The following is an 18,907-nucleotide window of genomic DNA, read 5'->3' on the forward strand; positions in this document are numbered from 1 at the left end:
CTGTGCTTCCCAGGGTACTTAGGGGGTTCTTAGTGGTATGATTAGTGGTATGTGTATAAGGCAGAGGTGACCAGTGTCTTAAAAAACAAAACAAAATTACTTCTTAGAAAACGTGATAGCAACAGTAATAAGGGATCTTCAGTCCATGCTCTAATGTGTGAGCTTGATGTGAAATTCCAGTGGCCAAGTGTGAGTATTTCAATGCTGGAGGAAGTGTCAAAGACCGAATGTCCTTGAGGATGATAGAAGATGCAGAAAAAGCTGGAACTCTGAAACCAGGAGACACACTCATTGAGCCTACTTCAGGAAACACAGGTGAGGAGAAGCAAATAGCTTTTGTGCTTTTTAAAACGACCTTTCCACACGATAAAAGACACCCTTTGTTTTATCTTTAACATTACATTTGTGCCAGTACTGTGATATGATCATCCACCTCCATAGAATGGATGCAGAGGTGGGATGGGGGAACCCCTCTGCTACATGGATCCCCTTGACACAAATTCCCTGCTTGTCTTTGTTCATTCTCTCCCCACATCATCAAAGAAGAAGAAGAAGAAGAAGAAGAAGAAGAAGAAGAAGAAGAAGAAGAAGAAGAAGAAGAAGAAGAAGAAGAAGAATGTGCTTTGGAGCTGGTGAAGTGGTGCACACGGTTCTATAACAGCTTTAAAGGAATTTTTAAAATAACCACAAATTTAAAAATAGGAAAGGTTCACAAATGGAGATTTCTCCATGGGACGAGGTCAGCAATGCTTTAAGAGCCGTATGAAGATATCTGTGAGTTGTCACCGGTGCATATACAGGCAGCAGGTTCATTCAGGAAGCAAGGCTTTATGTAGCAAAGAATTAAAACAAAAATAATAAAAGCACTTTTTTCTTAAAGGTAAAGGTAAAGGGACCCCTGACCATTAGGTCCATTCGTGACCAACTGGGGTTGCGGCGCTCATCTCACATTATTTGCCAAGGGAGCCGGCGTACAGCTTCCAGGTCATGTGGCCAGCATGACTAAGCCGCTTCTGGCGAACCAGAGCAGCACAAGGAAACACCGTTTACCTTCCCACTGTAGTGGTACCTATTTATCTACTTGCACTTTGAGGTGCTTTCGAACAGCTAGGTTGGCAGGAGCTGGGACAGAACAACGGGAGCTCACCCCGTCACGGGGATTCGAACTGCCAACCCTCTGATTGGCAAGCCCTAGGCTCTGTGGTTTAACCCACAGCGCCACCTGCGTCCCACTTTTTCTTAAGTTCACCCCAAAGTGATTTTTAAATATGCACACATAATATATACCTGCATGCATACATAATTATATGAATACTGTATATGCATTCTGGGTAAATGCACCCAAAGGATCTATTCTGCAGTTCCTCAGTCTAAAGTGTGAGAAGACCCAGTTGGCAGATCAGTGTGTCTTCTCGTGCTTCCCAAAGGGATTACGTCCTCAATCCTATTCATTTTGTTCTGCCCTGGCTGGCATGCTGAATGAGATCACTGTGAGGAGGAGGAGGAGGAGGCACAAGATGGAGCCCTTGCAATCTCTGTGCACTTCAGCAGGTCTCTCACTTCACCCACATCAGTGAAAACCAGTGTGCGTTGCTCCTGTCCTCTGCGTTGTATTCCTGAACGTTTGTTTGATCTTGGTCAAATATAGCAGCCATTTCTATAAAACTCCATTGACGACAGGATATGGAAACTCCAGGGTGGTGGGCAAATCCACCCATTATTCCCCATAGCAGAGAAATCCGTGGTTCAATTCTGAATCCGCTTTGCTTCTCCTCTTGCACTGACACCTAATGCTAAAGCCCCAGTCGGCCTCTTCATCTCAATGAGCGACAGCTGCCTCCGCCACTCATTCCCAATGAAACCTGAGTGCACAGCAGAAGCACATTGCAAACTAGCATGGGAAGGGCTTAACATCTGTGCCGTTTTTGTTCTGCGCACACACGGATTAGGTGCAATTTGCTTTCATGTCCTATACTTTAGGAAACACAATTATCCCCTTTGTTTCTGCTTCACTTCTTGTAGAAAGAGACTACTCTGACCTTTTTTTCCTTGTAAGCATGCAGCAAGGCTTTATGATCTCATCAACCTTACTCTACCAAGTCTTGAAAAAACATAAACCGTTCTTTTATGCTTCTCAGGGTTCCAATTTATTCAGATCAAAGAGCTACAGAAGTCTCTGCACAGTCGTAGGGTGAACCGGGGGCCATCTTGGAAAGTGTAAATGAGCAGCCCCCATGGCTCCAGTCAACAATTTTCTGATATTAGAAACCATACCAGACCCTGCTTAGCTTTGCAAATGTGCTAGCAGTTTTATTGTTGAGCCACATCCTGTCTATCTAAAAGTCAGGGCTTGGAATGGACCAAGATCTTGCCTAGGACTTGGGCACTGCTCTGCTTCCCCTCTGCCGTTATGATCTTCTCTCATAGGGAAGACAGGAGGCGGAGGGGGCATGATGTCTGAACAACTGCCTCCTTCCCTCCAGACCCCTCCAGGTGTTAAGGTCAACAGAGGGGACCCATTTCTTAGTTCCACCAGTTCCACCTCCCTCAGAAGTCCATGCAGTGGTGGCCTAGGAGAAGGCATTCTCTGTGGCAGCCACTTAGTTGTGGAATTCCCTCCCCACAGAGGTGTTTGTGGCTTTTTCACTATACAGTCATACCTTGGTTGCTGAATGCCTTGGAACTCGTACGTTTCGGCTCCTGAACGATTGAAAACCAGAAGTGAGTGTTCCGGTTTTTGAACCATTTTCAGAGGCCGAAGGTTCAGCACGGCTTCTGCAGCTTCCGTTAGGCTGAAGGACGCTCCTGCAGCCAATCGGAGGCCGCGTCTTGGTTTTCGAACGGTTCTGGGAGTCAAACGGACTCCCGGAAAACATTCTGTTCAAGAACCAAGGTACGACTGTACGTCTTTCAGTGAATGCTGAAGACCTACCTCTTTACCCTGACCTTTGATACCTGAGATGTGTGCTTTCTGAACCTACCCGATTTTGTAATCTGTTTTAATTCTCGTAACTCGACTTGGGACCTGCTGGTGAAGAGCAGGTAATAAAGTTGATGGTAATAATGATGGTAATGATGGTAAATGGTGATGATGGTAAATGGTGATGATGATGATGGTGGTGATGATGGTGGTGATGATGATGATGTCTTTTGAGGAAACCCAGTGGGGTGGCTTTACCTACGCAGTCAGCAGGGCAGATGGGAGAATGGGCAATTGAGCTTCTTGTGTTCTGATTTGCATCAGAACTTACTGCACCTTCCTCCTGCACGATCCAAGCTGCTCAGGTTGACTTTCACACCCACACCATACATTTAAAGCACATGGCTTCCCAAACAGAATCCTGGGAAGTACAGTTTAAGCCTCACAGAGTACAATACCTAGTGCTCTTAAACTACAATCCCCAGGTTTCTTTTTGCTACAAATGCACGTGGAATGTGCTTTCAATGTATGGTGTGGGTCTAGATCCAGTGTCGCGTCATGTTGATGGTGCAAAAGGCATCCTGTCTTAATGTTCTCTGGCTACAAATATAATAGATCCTCAATGGGATACTTCAAGAGCTGTTCCCTGGTTTCTTTTCTTCAAAAAGTGAAGAGTTGAAAGTTGCTCAGTTTAGAAGTGGGAAAGAGAGGCGGTTGGAAACACCTGCTTATCTTGCTACTGTTGAATAACTCCTCTATTTGTCTTGTTTTTGTTTCCTTCATACTTATCCACCAGGGATTGGAATTGCCCTGGCAGCTGCAGTGAAGGGCTATCGCTGCATCATTGTAATGCCAGAGAAAATGAGCATGGAGAAGGTGAGAGAGAGAGAGAGAGAGAGAGAGAGAGAGAGAGAGAGAGAGAGAGAGAGAGAGAGAGAGATTCCTCCTGACTGATTAAACATAAGGCATGGTCAAAGTCTGTTTTGATTTGAGCTGTCATGGTTTCTTCCATCCTAATGCTTCATAAAAGGAAAACTAGACAACTCTGTGCATTTGAGGGGCTGTCGCAAGGGGTTATCTATTTATCCTTAGCGCCTCACAGAACATAGTAACGCCACTGCTGGATTGAGTATCACCATTACAGATAACTTGAAATTATTAGATGTAAAAAGCTGCCATGTGCAATGTCAAAGGTTGTAATCCAAATGCCAGTTATGCCAGAGTGCAGGAGGAATCGCACTCGTGGGTTTCCTTGAGCTCCAGGGCAAACAGATGGTTCCGAGTTTATTTTCATGCTGGGCATCTCCATGATGCACACACAACTGCCCCCAATGTGGAGGTCAGTGGGAAAGCAAGTGGCGACCTCGTGGAGCTGGAAGACGAGGCCCAGTGGTTTCTTATGATGTACATTATGCTGAATTTCTCAGTGTAATTTCAGTGATGTTTTAGCAGAACTGTGTGGCCGTTCCTTTGCATGTGCAGAATTGAACTCCTTGTTTGAAATGAATGGAACAGCGTCCACACAGAAGAGCTTTGTGAGCATGTTGGGATGCATTTGGGACCTTGGATCTCATGCTGCAGTCCAGTTCACATTTTCTGGAAATCAGTCAGACGGAAGATGGTGCATACATTGTACTTCTACATGCATAAGTACAGTGGTACCTCTACTTACAAATAACTCTACTTACGAATTTTTCTACTTACAAATGGAGCTCCGTCTGCCACCTTGGATGTGGTTTAGATAGGATTTTTTCTACTTACGATTTTTAGATAGGGTTGCTTCGACTTACAATTTTTTTCTCCCAATGCATTCCTATGGGATTCGACTTACAATTTTTTTCGACTTACAAATGTGTGTTCGGAACACATTAAATTCGTAAGTAGAGGTACCACTGTATAGGGACTGCATTGTCACTGTGAACCAGCATAAATCTTGGTACTCTGCCTTGTGGTGGCTACAGTTAAACCAGCAGTGGTATGGGGGAGTAATATGTTGCTGCTTTTAATTAACTATTTTTTAAAACTTGCTTGCCTGACCTTTGAGATGGACTGAAATTTAAATTAAAAACCCTTAAATATGCATTGTATATGCTGTGCACTTCTTTTTTCTTGTGGAAGACTTGGAGGCTGGAAATCTGGAGTTTACCTTTCACCCCTCCAGGTGGATATCCTGAGAGCCCTCGGGGCTGAGATCGTAAGAACTCCCTGCACGAGATACGACGCCCCAGAATCAAATGTCCGTGTTGCTTGGAAACTGAAGAATGAAATCCCAAACTCACATATTTTGGATCAGGTAATATATTCCTGATTGAAGTGCTTTGACTGAATAACTTGATTTTAAAAAACAACAACTTCTACCCATCTAATTTGTTGACACTAGCCTGTGATTCAAAAATAAGTGATTTCTAATGCATACCTTTTTAAAGAAAAAGTCACAGCTTCTTAGTAAACATAGTTTGCTTACCCTTGTTTCAGGCATTTGGCTGTAGGAGTAAAACAAAGAAAGTCGCGTTCACATCCTATTGATACACTCATCCATGTTTGCTCTCTCTCTCTAACTCTGATCTTGCTAAGCTTGGGGGTGGGTGGGAACTAAACTATTCATTCTAGGTATCTTTCCTTCTGTTTCCAATGTTAAGGTTGTTATTGCTCAACTTGAATGGAAAGAGTTCAGGATGAGGAAGAGCTACAGAGCAGCTGGTCTCTCAGCTGATCTGATAAGGGCCCTGCTGTCCCGTCTGTGTCTCTCTCTGTGCTGCAGCCAAAATGATCTCGTGCGCTGCTTGTGAACTTCCCAGAGGCATCTTGCAGACCATTTTGTTCTGGTCTAGCAAGGCATTTCTTTCCAAGAGACTTCATGGTTATTATCGGTCTGCTTTCTCTACAGTGTTGCATTTGACCCCATCCATTTGACAGCAACTTTCCCTTTCTTCTGTTCCCTTTACGACAATAGTACAGAAATCCAAGCAACCCACTGGCGCACTATGACACCACAGCTGAGGAGATTCTGGAGCAATGTGACGGTATAATTAATAATTATTTTAGGGATGATCATGCTGCTCACCTTACTTGTTTTTCAAAGATGTCTTTAGAAATGGTCGGGGATATAACCACCGTTGACTGTTCTCACTATTGCATTGTGCCTCTCCTGATTTGTAGGAGAATGAAAACCATGGGTGATATATTCGATGAAGTTTTATACAGAGCACACCCATTGAAAGGAATGAACATGACTAAGAGAGGCCCATTAGTTTCAATGAGACTACTCTGTGTACAAAATTAGTTGAGGTGCAGATCACTAGCTTGTGGTTATTGCCTTTGTCAATGAAATGTATTAGGGCTGCAATCAAATATATGCTTAAGAACAGTGTTTCAATGAATCACTGTTCCGATACAGAAATAATGATATGTACATGACAAAGTTTGTAAGTGGAAAAGGAATAAAATAAATATATATATATATAAATCTATAAAACAAAACATAACAACACAACAATAAAGAGAAGAATGTAAAATAAGGTCAAGCATCGATAGAAGGAAGTCATATAAGGCAAGGTGGTGGGTGGGAAATGTGGGAATGTTTGGTTTGGTCTGGTCTGTGAAATGTATGTATGTATGTATGTATGCATGTATTTTTATTTCTTTTTTACTTTTCGTTTCTTTTGTATTTTGGGTTTTTTGGGAAAATAAATAAAAAGAATTTTAAAAGAGAAAAAGAAAGGTAAATATATGCTTAAGACTCAATGGATTTGCTTACAATTATCCAACCCTGATAGTTTATTAATTCCACAATTCCACAAGCAGGGGTGACAACTTGAATAAAAAGGGGGGCAGGTAAGCTCCACCCATATAATTGATCACAAGACGTGGCACCCCCCCCATTTGAATGGCAATGCCCATCAAATTTCTTGAGGGGGGTGGCCCCCTCAAGTATTTTAGGGGGGGGCGTTGAAGGGACCTCAGCCTCTAGGAGTTACCTCTTATGTCCATAAGTAATTCAGTAAGTACCAGTAGTGGGCAGCATGGTGGGGCGCTGGCACTAACCTGACTTGCTGACAGCTGAACCACCACTGCTTATTGGGAGGTAGAGAAGCGAGACGTGGAAGAGGGAGGTGGATGTGTTGCAAATTTACCAGCAGGGAGAACCCATTGCTTCTAATGGTGCATTTACACGGTGCCAACTTCCCCACTGCCTCTCCTCTTTCCCTCCTGGTAAGCAGTAGCAGCCTGGACTCATTCACCTGAAAGTCATGTAAGTTCTGCCATCCCAACATGCAGTGGTAATTGCACAAACATACAGTAAAAGGAAACAGTTCCTAAAAGTTCCTAGTTAAGAGCTGTGCAGCTGTTGGTTTACTCTGGTGTATCACACGGTAAAAACGTAAAGTATGAAGGCAGTTCCATTTCCTCAAGCCTGCACTGCAAAAACACACCAGGAAGTTGTAGCCAATGAACAACACTTTATCTTAATTAAAGCTTCTTAATCCTAAATGCTTGCATTTTATTTTGCTGCGGATACTGTTCTTACTGTCAGTGGGCCATTAGTTAAGGTTGCATAGGAGTAGAGCTATGCATTTTGGAGCTTGGGGAAAAGTATGCTGTCTGATATTGATTGATTGATTGATTGATTGATTCTCCCACTGCAGGCAAAGTTGATATGTTTGTAGCTGGAGCTGGAACAGGAGGCAGCATCTCTGGAATTGCCAGAAAGATGAAAGAGAAATGTCCTGAATGCAAAGTAAGTGAAAAGGCTTGTTTGGCTTGGCCCATGGGAACATCATTCATGCCATCAGGGACCACCAGGCCTGGGGAGCAGGTCCAACACAAGCCAACTTCTTGCTACACCAAGGAGATTGTACGGACATACATTTGATTCCCCAAGTACCCTGTTTCCCCCTTTTTAATACATAGTCATAAAGTAAGCCATGGCAGGGTTTTTAAGCATTTGAGAAATATAAGACATACCCCCAAAATAAGCCATACTTCCGCGTCATGGAAACCAACCCCCACAGGCACCTCCACTCACAGAGTCACTCCATGCGGCCAAGAGCTCTGCTTAACAGCTGATCGCGCTCCCGCCTTGCTGGCTGCATCCCCGTGCTCCGCTTGCCACCACCGCTTGCCACCACCGCTGGGCTCACTGCTTCTTCCTTGCCTGGCCCAGCCAAGGAGCTTGGAGCACCCTGCAGCGGCGGGGGGAGCGCCTGAGCCAGTGGCCTCTGCCTGGCCTGGCCAAGGACGCCTGCTGCCCCGCCGCCCGGAACCGGTGGCTGCTGCAGTGCTGAGCACTCAAGAGAGCACAGCAGCGCCCTGAGCCAGCGCCCTGAGCCGTAAAAACCGTACCAGTAATTAAAAAATAAGACATCCCACCGAAAGTAAGCCACCCTGTGTTTTTTTGAGGAAAAAAAGTTATAAGACGGTGTCTTAAAAAGGGGGAAACACGGTATGCCAGACTCTTTCTGCTCCTGAAGGAATCGCAAATACCAGATGCACACAGCAAAATTCTTATGAGCAGTCACCATGCTCTTACACAGTAGCATTTACATGTGCCCCTGAAACCTAAGCCTCGTCCTGACCAGGCAAGTGCAGTTTCCCCTTTGCTTGAGGGTTCCAAGGGTGGGATACTCATTTTTGTGTGAAGTTGTTGGTTGTTCCTCTATTTTTTTAAAAAATTAATTTGTTAATTTTCCTTCACAGATTGTTGGAGTGGATCCTGATGGCTCCATTGTGGCCTTGCCCAGCTCTCTGAACACAGTATCAGCAGAGGATACAACAATGGAGGTGGAAGGGATTGGACACGACTTTATCCCAACTGTCCTTGACAGAGCTGTAAGTGGCAGTGTGACAAAGATCAGGCGATAGAGAGATGTCATTTGACTCTGAATGAAAACTTTCCAAATCGCATGAGGTGCATTAAAAGTTGTTGAGAGTGGTTGATTCTTTGACTATGTACATGGCAGCTGCTTAAGACAAGGCTATCCACACTAGAGCAGGCATAGGCAAATGCCAGCCCTCCAGATGTTTTGAGACTACAATTCCCATCATCCCTGACCACTGGTCCTGTTAGCTAGGGATGATGTGAATTGTAGTTCCAAAACATCTGGAGGGCCAGAGTTTGCCTATGCCTGCACTAGAGTCTTCCCCAAGCCCCCACCCTCTATTCTTGAAGTTGTCATCCACGCATGGACTGTCATCTGTTTATGAGCAACAGCTGTCTAAAATGTACAAATTTCAGCTTAACTATGAAGTGAATGTAGCTTACGTTTTCAAATTAAATGTAAAAGCACATCAAAGTGCAGTATTTCTCAAGAAACTACAGGATAGATATGGATTCTGGCTAATTTCATGTGCAAATGGCTTCAAATACCAGCAGTGGGAGCGCAGTGGAACCAGAGTTGAATGGTAGCAATGTCCACAGCCCTAGTATTCATTATCATCCAGCAAAATTCATAGGAGAGATTCTGCTGCAGCATCTCATATAACTTTTAATCATAAATTGAAGGGAAGTGGCCTGAAATTGATTTAAACAGCAGTGTATTAACACTGCAACCAGACTCTGGTTACCAGAGGGTGATGATAGGCAACATTGCAGTGCTTTTTAAAAGCTGCCTGATCCTGTCCACATTTACTCAGAAGTAAATGTGGCTTTGATGGGACTTAATCTCAAGTATGTGCATTGGATTGCAGCCTAGCTGAAAATGCTTTGAGAGAGGCATACTTCTCAAAAGATTTTTGTCCCTGTGATAACAAACGTTTTCCAGGTTTTTGGGGAAAAACACACACACCAGAAAAAAACTGTTCGCTGCAGGTGAGAATGTATTTGTATATCCCACCTTATCTTTGAAAAGCTTAAAAACAGATATAACTAAGCTTACTGGGGGGAAAAATGACCCTCTTTGAAACTGCCCTCAACTCTGAAGAATCTGTTGGTTCTCTGCCCATCCATTATGTGTAGCAGAGGTGCAAGACCTAAACGCCCCATAAACCTTAAAACTCCATATTTTGTTCCTTTTCTAGGTGATAGATCAGTGGTGCAAGAGCAATGACAAGGAATCCTTTCTTATGGCACGAAGACTGATTAGAGAGGAGGGTTTGCTCTGTGGTAAGCATTGCTGACGACCCATTGTTTAAAATATCATACCCTTTGCAAATGGCAAATGACTTCTTGGAAGGCATTGTTCAGAGTCTGAGCATAAAGGTTACCCAAGGAACCAATTCATAGTCTGATTTAAGGGCCCTTTCACACAATCCTTATTTTCATGCCGTAAGTATACAGTTGCTAATCATTTACTTGTCGTGTAGAATCCAAGTCTTTCCTTGAAGTAGTGTTGTGCAGATATTGCATTTTGAGCGCTCAGAACTCTGTGTGCAAAAGCAACATAACCCCCCTCCGTCTGTCTCTCCAACACACATATCCAGTGCGAGCCAGTGTGGTGTAGTGGTTAAGAGCGGTAGACTCATAATCTGGGGAACCGGGTTCGCGTCTCCGCTCCTCCACATGCAGCTGCTGGGTGACCTTGGGCTAGTCACACTTCTTTGAAGTCTCTCAGCCCCACCCACCTCACAGGGTGTCTGTTGTGGGGGAGGAGGGGAAAGGAGATTGTTAGCCACTTTGAGACTCCTTCGGGTAGTGATAAAGCGGGTTATCAAATCCAAACTCTTCTTCTTCTTCTTCTTCTTCTTCTTCTTCTTCTTCTTCTTCTTCTTCTTCTTCTTCTTCTTCTTCTTCTTCTTCTTCTTCTTCTTCTTCTTCTTCTTCTTCTTCTTCTTCTTCCTAAAAATAAATAAATGTTTAGAGGTACTCTCATTTTTACTCACGAAAATCACCATTTTATAGTTCAAATCAGGAAAAATAAATACAGTAAGTGGACAAAAGTACAAAGATTCACAAAATGTTTAGGGGTATGCGTACCCCTGCGTGCCCCCCAGAGAAAAAGCACTGCACATATCTGTTGCTATGCCTTCTGAGCACAGCATGGAATCTGGTTGCATGGAAGATCAAAGGTCTCTGTTGAATAGTACATGGGGCATCTTTACTACTGAGTTGCCACAGCACCTCCCCCACACCATGCAACGTTTGTGGTAGTTTAAAACGCTCTGCTTTATTTTCTGCTATTTTTGTTGTTGTCATTTTAAAAGCTGCTCTAGATTAGGGGTGAGCAGAAAGTAGATCAGGATCTGCTGCAATGCCTTCTGGCGTGTATTTGTTCAACGATAGCAACAACAATGGCAGGGCTATCTCTCACACACCCTTGCCCAGTATTTTGCAATGTATGGGCCACGATGCCAGGGGGGGGGAGGTGTACTTTTGGGGCACGGAATGGGGTGAAGTGGATTTTTGTGTGACAGTATTGAACTCATCTCTGGTGCTGAAAACAGAACGGGACCCGGTTCCTTAATTCTAGGTGTAAGATCTCTCCTGCCTCCTCCACCTATTCCCCCCTCATCAACTCCAGTTGGTGAATCTTGGGGTTCAAATAAAAAAACAGTAGATTCTGCTAGTTTGGTATCTGCTCACCTCTGATTTATACCTCTGCAGAAGTAGCTAAATGTCTAAGAAAGACATTTATCCTTGATTTTTTTTAAAAAATGTAACAACAACACTGAACACTAGCAAGGCTGCCTTCTTGCATCAATGCCCCATGTTGGCTCAGGAGGGCACCAAGTTGGAGATGGCTGTATCTAAGTCATTGTTTAATTGTTGCTCATTGAGTAGTAATCTCTTCTTTCCTGCGCCAGGGGGCAGCTCAGGCAGTGCCATGTCGGTGGCTGTGAAAGCTGCGAAGCATCTGAAAGAGGGTCAGCGCTGTGTTGTCCTCCTGCCTGACTCTGTAAGGAACTACATGTAAGAGACAATGCCTTCTTTCATTTCCGCTCTCCTGTCTCCCCAGGGGTTGAAAACACTCAGACGTATGTGAGAGGTAGAATCTGTGTGAGGATAGCAAAAGCATGTGAGCTCTTGCTCTCGTACCACATTAACAGCAGTGAGGAAACTCTCAACAAAGAAGCGGGAAGCGGGTTTTATGAGGGATTAATTCTGTTGATACCAGATATGTACCTGTAAATCGCTAGACATAAAATTACTTACAGTTCAGTGATGTGGAGGGAAATGAAAAAAGACAACTCCTGTTAATGTTACATTATCACATGGATAGTGTTATAAAAGTTTTATAGCTCTCAGCGGAAGAAACAGAAGTCTTGCAAGTCATATCACCTGTTACAGATTTTAGTACATGGTTCACACCCAGCCCAAGTTTTTCTAGAATGACTCTCGGGGCCTTTCCACACTTATCATTTCCAGTGGTCTAGTTGTGTATGGGTGTGGATTGTTTTTGGCATGCTGCTACACGACACTGGCATCATTCAACTTGTAATCCGGCATAAAGGTAAAGGGGCCCCTGACCATCAGGTCCAGTCGTGCCCGACTCTGGGCTTGCAGCGCTCATCTCGCTCCATAGGCTGAGGGAGCCGGAATTTGTCCGCAGACAGCTTCCGGGTCATGTTGGCAGCATGACAAAGCCACTTCTGGCGAACCAGAGCAGCGCACGGAAACGCTGTTTACCTTCCTGCCGGAGTGGTCCCTATTTATCTACTCAGGGCCAGCTCTAGGTAGACCCCCGGTGGCACGGTGCGAAGCCGTGCGGAAACCATGCTGCGCCCTGCGTGGGCGGGGGCGCCGGAGCGATCTCCGCCCCTCAGCACCAGGGCGCGCGACCTGCTCGAGACTGCCCTGTATCTACTTGCACTTTGATGTGCTTTCGAACTGCTAGGTGGGCAGGAGCTGGGACCAAGCAACGGGAGCTCACCCCGTTGCAGGGATTCGAACCGCCGACCTTCTGATCAGCAAGCCCTAGACACTGTGGTTTAACCCACAGCGCCACCTGGGTCCCCAAAAACCCGCATTTCCTTCTACCACAAAAACCATGACATTTGTGGAAGATTCAGAATAGATATTCAGTATTTTCATTGGTGTGGTGTTTGTACAAGCATAGTCTCTGTTTCTGTGAGGAGGGATTGTGAGTTGGTGGGTATGGTTTGCGGACATCTGTTTTGTACCACTTTCCTCTGACCTGTGGAAGATATCAGTTTGAAAACTCAGTTCAGAGGAAAGATATAGGCAGCTAGAGGCTGTGGTACTGAGTCAAAGTACTGCCAATGACAGCATGCATTATTAGATGCAGACAAAACTTCATCACAATATCCAGGTCTGCTGTAGCTCTAGCAGGCATGCAGTTCCTCTTTTAATATTCTGTAATATCACAAGATTAGAATTCTGGAATGCTTCGTACACACTTTGTACATACCCTCATGCGGAGGCTCATAACTCTGACGTTTATTGGCTGGAGGACCATAAGGGGTGTGACTATGGCCACAGAACATTTCTCCATTGGTGCACAACCCGCCATTCACGTGGGAAGGAAAGCCCACACTCACTCTATAATAACCGCAACATGTAACCAAAGCTGCAGACAAATGCCTACAAATTCACTCTTAAAAATGGCAGATCAAACAGCAACTATGTCACTATTAATGGCAAGTGCGGAAAGTCCCTTAATGCTGGGTGTTCAACTCAGGGCAACTTAAAGATGCTTATATTCTATGAGTGTCTGAAGGTTAGGAAATGGTGGTTAAGGTAGATTGGTTCTGAAATGTAGGCTAGTTCTGTAATAGATGCTTGGATGAAAAACCAAAGTCTAACACAAGGTCTCAGTCTTTATTAATTATCTCTAGGTCTAAATTTTTGAATGACAAATGGATGGTCAAGAATGGATTTCTAAAAGAAGATGTTGAAGAGCATCATCCTTGGTATGGCTCAGAGTTGCTGCGCCTGTTAATTTTGCCTGACATGAAGTAAAAGTAATCTGAATGGCGGGGCAGGAGAAAACAAAGACTGTTTGTTTGTCCCAGTGATAAAAATATGCCTTAATGCTTTCACTTTTAAAAAATGGAATCCGAAATAGCTTTTTGTTGATGAAATCCAGATGTGCTCAGGGGGAGTGCATCCAGGCTGACCTTCTGGTTGAAGTGTGCATGCACACGAAAGCTCATACCAAAATATAAACTTAGTTGGTCTTTAAGGTGCTACTGAAGGAATTTTTTATTTTGCTTCGACTCAGACCAACACGGCTACCTACCTGTAACTAGAACTTCTGGTTGAAGTAGGTGTGTGTGAATGGTGGGATCACAGACTGCAACTAATCCTTTTTGATCCATCATGATTTGCATGAGACGCTCTGTCTAATTCTCTTCTGTGCTTTGCCATGCAGCATGCACAAGGACAGGTGTATTATGAAGCATAAGGATAGCTGGACTGGCAAATATTTTTGTCCCAGGGTTACATCCTTGTAGATGGGACCATGTTGGAAAACATCAGGCCTGGCTCCAGATTTTGGAGGCGCTGGGCAGAGTAGTCCTCTCCAGTGCCTTAGTGCTGCCATGTGAGCCCCCACAGGCATTGTGGTACCTACCTGCCAGCCTCTCCCTCGTGTTCATTTGTGGGCTTACCGTGTTTCCCCTTTTTTAATACGTAGTCATTAAGTAAGCCATGGCAGGATTTCTAGGCATGTGCGAAACGTAAGACATACCCCGAAAATAAGACATACCTCGGAGAGGTTTGAGACCATGTGGGAGGGGGTGCATGAATTGAGCGTGTTGCCAGGCGAGCCGCGCTGGGAGCCTCCCCACTCTTCCCAGGACTTTTTTCCACTCGGGCTGAGCGCCCGGACAGGGAAGCCCCCCGGCGTCGGGAGCGCTGCTGGCCCCTTCCGCGCCTCTGGAGCATTGTGGGCTGCATGGCCCAAGGCTGAGCGGCGACGGGAGGCCCGCTGGCCCTTCCGTGCCACCAGAGCAACGGACGGCGGCGGGAGCGCTGCTGGCCCCTTCCACTCCTCTAGAGCGTCGTGGGCTGCATGGCCCAAGGCTGAGCGGCAACGGGAGGCGTGCGGGCCCTTCCGTGCCGCCGGGGCAATGGGTGGCGGCGGGAGCGCTGCTTGCCCCTTCCGCGCCTCTGGAGCGTCGTGGGCTGCATGGCCCAAGGCTGAGCGGCAACGGGAGGCGTGCGAGCCTTCCTTGCCGCCGGGGCAATGGGTGGCGGCGGGAGCGCTGCTTGCCTCTTCCGCGCCTCTGGAGCAACGGACGGCTTTTTTTTCTAGCCGCTTTTAAAAACAAGGCGCTGGACTGGAGGGACCTTTGGTTTGGTCCGCCTGAGCTCTTTCTGTTTAAGCGCGGGAGAACAGTTCTTCAGAGAGGCTCTCCCAGCTCCCGCCTTGGGCTCTGCAGCACCACCTTCCACACAGAGGAAGCGTGAGAAGCGCAGCTGCCGAGGGCCCCGCTGACCCCCGCAGAAGCCATCACGCCCCTCCCTCAAAGCCATGTTGTGCCGGAGCAGCCCAGCAGCTTAGCCGGCAACGTCTCGCCCCGCTCCCAATCCGCCTTGCCACCCATGACTGGGCCATTTCAGATTCCACCCCACTCCCGCCCTGCCTCCTCAGCCGCTGTGCGATCAAGCCCCCGCCAGCCAGCCGCCCAAGCCTGGCTCCTTGAAGGCTTCGCCTTAGCAAAATCCCTGCCTAGGCTGGAGCTGGGGGAGCCTTGCGCCATCGCTTCACACACCCGCTCACGGCGCGCCCCAAGCACCAAGCTACCCCGGCGCGGGACTTGCCCGGTTCCCGCGTGCGCAGGTTCAGGCCGCGGCTTCGGCACCGAACGGACGGTGACGGGAGCGCTGCTGGCCCCCTTCTGCCCCGCTGGAATGTTGTGGGCTGCATGGTCTCGGCGCCCGGAACCGGCGGCTGCTGCAGCGCCAAGCAGCGCCCCGAGCCAGCGGCCTGTCATAAGGTACCGACTACACTTTCCTCCCTTCCTGTATTCCGAGAGCCAGTCTCTGCAAATTCCACCCTTCCTGTCTGCCTTATGAGACCAACGAGCAACAGAAGGTACCGTAATAAAATAAAATAAAAACCTAATAAAAAATTAAGACATCCCCTGAAAATAAGACACCTTGTGTTTTTTTGAGGAAAAAAAGTTATAAGACGGTGTCTTAAAAAAGGGGAAACACGTACATGGAGGTGGCAGTATAATAAGCCAGGAGCAGAGTTGCTGCCCAAGTAAGTGAGTCCACTTCTGAGCGTCAAGGGTGATGCTGTAATGGGCTAGGAGCCAAGAGATTTCTTGCCATTGCAGCACCTGTATTAAGTGAGTTAGTGTGTATGTTAGCAGGAGGAGGGAGACTGGGGTGGTGGGTAAAAGCTAGGCATCAGTCCCAGTGAGCCCTGCCAGTGGGACCTGGCAAATGCCCCACTATACCAGGTACTGGGCCTGGAAAATATAATGTAGGAATCAGTCCTAAATAAGTTTGCTGAGCTGCAAACCATTTCCTTAAGTCCTTTCAAAATTTATTTGTGTGTGTGTGTATTTAAATACAAATATTTAAACATTTAAATAAGACACAGAGCAGACTGCTGGGGTTTAACACTACTTGCTGTCCTTCCCGCCGCCCCCCTTTGTGATAGGTGGTGGACTATCAAGGTGCAGAAGCTAAGCCTCTTAGCTCCTCTGACTCTCCTCCCAGATGTGAACTGTCAAAAGGCCATTGAAATCCTTCGTGAGAAGGCGTACGACCAGGCACCGGTTGTTGCAGAATCAGGGTAAGTCACTTATTCACTGAAGCCTCATTCTAAGAGTCGGTATAGTCTTCAGGAGAATTCCACAATTCTCACTGTATAAAGCACTAATGAGAAACAGCCTGCCATTGACATAATTAATGAAATCTTTAAAGAAATACTTGGAGTAATATGGGCCTTAGCCAATCTGTTGCAAGGACAGTGCCTACACATGAAGGATTCCTGTAGGCTTAGCATAAGGCATTGCTGCTTTGTAGTTCGGCAAGGAGGCAAAGCATCAAACTCCTCTTCCCTCTGTGTCACCCTCCCCACACAGCTGGCATAGGGAATCCCCAATCAAGAGCTATATCACATCCACTTTGGTTCTTATACTCCAAGGACCTAGAGCTCTTAGAATCATAGAATCGTAGAGTTGGAAGAGACCACAAGGGCCATCCAGTCCAACCCCCTGCCGAGCAGGAAACACCATCAAAGCATTCTCGACATATGCCTGTCAAGCCTCTGCTTAAAGACCTCCAAAGAAGGAGACTCCACCACACTCCTTGGTAGCAAATTCCACTGCCGAACAGCTCTTACTGTCAGGAAGTTCTTCCTAATGTTTAGGTGGAATCTTCTTTCTTGCAGTTTGAATCCATTGCTCCGTGTCCGCTTCTCTGGAGCAGCAGAAAACAACCTTTCTCCCTCCTCTATATGAGGATATTTCTATATGAGGATATTTCTCCCCACCATCTTATTGATGGTGTGTTATTGAAAAGCTTCCTTTGAGAGTTTGTGACTTTTGGATCATTTTCAAAGAGCCCAGTTACGTTCAGTATTGGCCTACCACCAGTCAGGCTGAATAGAAGGGGCATTGGTACTGGTCTAATTTTAAAAGTGGCAACCTTGCATGCCGCTGAGCCACAGCAGATGTTGCAAAAAGTGAACTCCCCACCCCACCCATCTTGTCCTGTGTCTTCTCTTTATATGCATGAACTGCTGGAGCTCTCATCTCTGTGTTGTGAAAATTCAACTGCATTCATTTTGCTTTTTTTAAAAAAACCAAACAACTGTGTGTTTTCTTGAAGACTCATCTTGGGGATGGTAACTCTGAGCAACATCCTCTCCTCCGTCCTGGCAGGAACTGCCCAGTTCTCAGACCCAGTGATGAAGGTCATGTATCAGCAGTTTTCCAAGGTAATGTGTGCCCAGTACCTGTTTTGGAGTTGCTGCCTGGGGCAAAGGATGAGGATGGGAGATACAGGAAATAAGAGGGAAAGCTGAGGCAGAAAGGACCCCAAGGATCATCCCAGGGATGTCCAACTCCCAATAGACTGTGATCTACCCACAATATAAAAAAACTGGCAGTGATCTACCCATTGTCGTTGCATGGACCAAAGTTGTTGAGCTTCTTTTAGGAAGGCAAAGTTGTTGAGCTTTGTTAGGAAAGGCAGAGTTGTTGGGCTTTTTTAAGGAAGCCACTGTTGTTGTTTTCACCCTTTTTTTGGGGGGGGAGGATTACTGAGGGGCACGAGATCTACCAGGAACACCCCGTGATCTACCAGTAGATCACGATCTACTTGTTGGACATGCCTGATCTAGACCAGCTCCCTGCAATGCAGGAATCTTTTGCCCAACATGGGGCTTGAACCCATGACCCTGAGATTAAGAGTTGCATGCTCTACCAACTAAGCTAAGGAGGCTGATTTCAAAACACTGGAGATGCCAGGGAATGAACCCGGGATATGAGTATTCTGGGTAGGTTCAAGTAGGCTGTCGTCTTGAGATCTTGCCTCATTTAAGATTGTTCTGTTGCTACAGCACTATAGGACAGGGATGGGGATCTGGTGGCCTTTTGGATGTTTCTAGACTACAACTATCACCCCTGACCATTGGCCATGCTGACTAGGGCTGGTGGGAGTTGGAGTCCATCCACATCTGGAGAACCATAGGCTCCCCAGCCTTCCATAGAGGAAGTAGCACAGAAGCAGGATCCTTCATGCCAAGACACTGCCGGAACATCTTTTCTCCCCCAAGACAACTGAGGTGGGGTGGAGGTCATCTAAGCACAACCTCAGAGGGAACAAGGAGTACTTGACATGGAGTGTCCATCTCATACCTTACGTCTTCCATGTGGTTCCAGCAGTATGTCACTACTTTATGTGGGACTTTATGTAAACTGGGTCCTAGATGTCTAGTAACAATTTGAATCGCTTTATGTTTGGGACTTTACTACAGATTAGCCTGGATGATACCCTTGGAAAGCTTTCACACATCCTGGAAAATGATCATTTTGCTATTGTTGTGCATGAGCTGGAGCAATGTAAGTAGCTTTTCCAGTAAAAATAAAAATGCCATACTACTAATTGTGTGTGTATATATATACAGT

General features: G+C 46.1%; 1 protein-coding gene across 5 annotated transcripts in view; it reads left to right on the forward strand.

The window, feature by feature from the left end:
• The window catches only part of LOC118085214 (cystathionine beta-synthase-like), a 39,315-nt gene that overhangs the window by 18,427 nt on the left and 1,981 nt on the right, over positions 1 to 18,907 (forward strand). For 4 of the 5 annotated variants that reach the window (XM_060273547.2, XM_035115592.3, XM_088667840.1 and 1 more), the window contains 12 exons: positions 181 to 315; positions 3,717 to 3,796; positions 5,082 to 5,213; positions 5,874 to 5,943; positions 7,567 to 7,658; positions 8,618 to 8,749; positions 9,938 to 10,022; positions 11,660 to 11,765; positions 13,652 to 13,726; positions 16,432 to 16,566; positions 17,607 to 17,715; positions 18,757 to 18,841. In XM_060273547.2, the coding sequence (XP_060129530.2) occupies positions 181 to 315; positions 3,717 to 3,796; positions 5,082 to 5,213; positions 5,874 to 5,943; positions 7,567 to 7,658; positions 8,618 to 8,749; positions 9,938 to 10,022; positions 11,660 to 11,765; positions 13,652 to 13,726; positions 16,432 to 16,566; positions 17,607 to 17,715; positions 18,757 to 18,841 (1,236 nt within the window). Of the gene's footprint in view, positions 1 to 107; positions 316 to 3,716; positions 3,797 to 5,081; positions 5,214 to 5,873; positions 5,944 to 7,566; positions 7,659 to 8,617; positions 8,750 to 9,937; positions 10,023 to 11,659; positions 11,766 to 13,651; positions 13,727 to 16,431; positions 16,567 to 17,606; positions 17,716 to 18,756; positions 18,842 to 18,907 lie in introns of all 5 variants that reach the window. The other variant, XM_088667842.1, reaches the window with a different exon arrangement.

The sequence above is a fragment of the Zootoca vivipara genome, chromosome 4 (genome assembly GCF_965207765.1).
Source record: "Zootoca vivipara chromosome 4, rZooViv2.hap1.1, whole genome shotgun sequence".
Classification (NCBI taxonomy): Eukaryota; Metazoa; Chordata; class Lepidosauria; order Squamata; family Lacertidae; genus Zootoca; species Zootoca vivipara.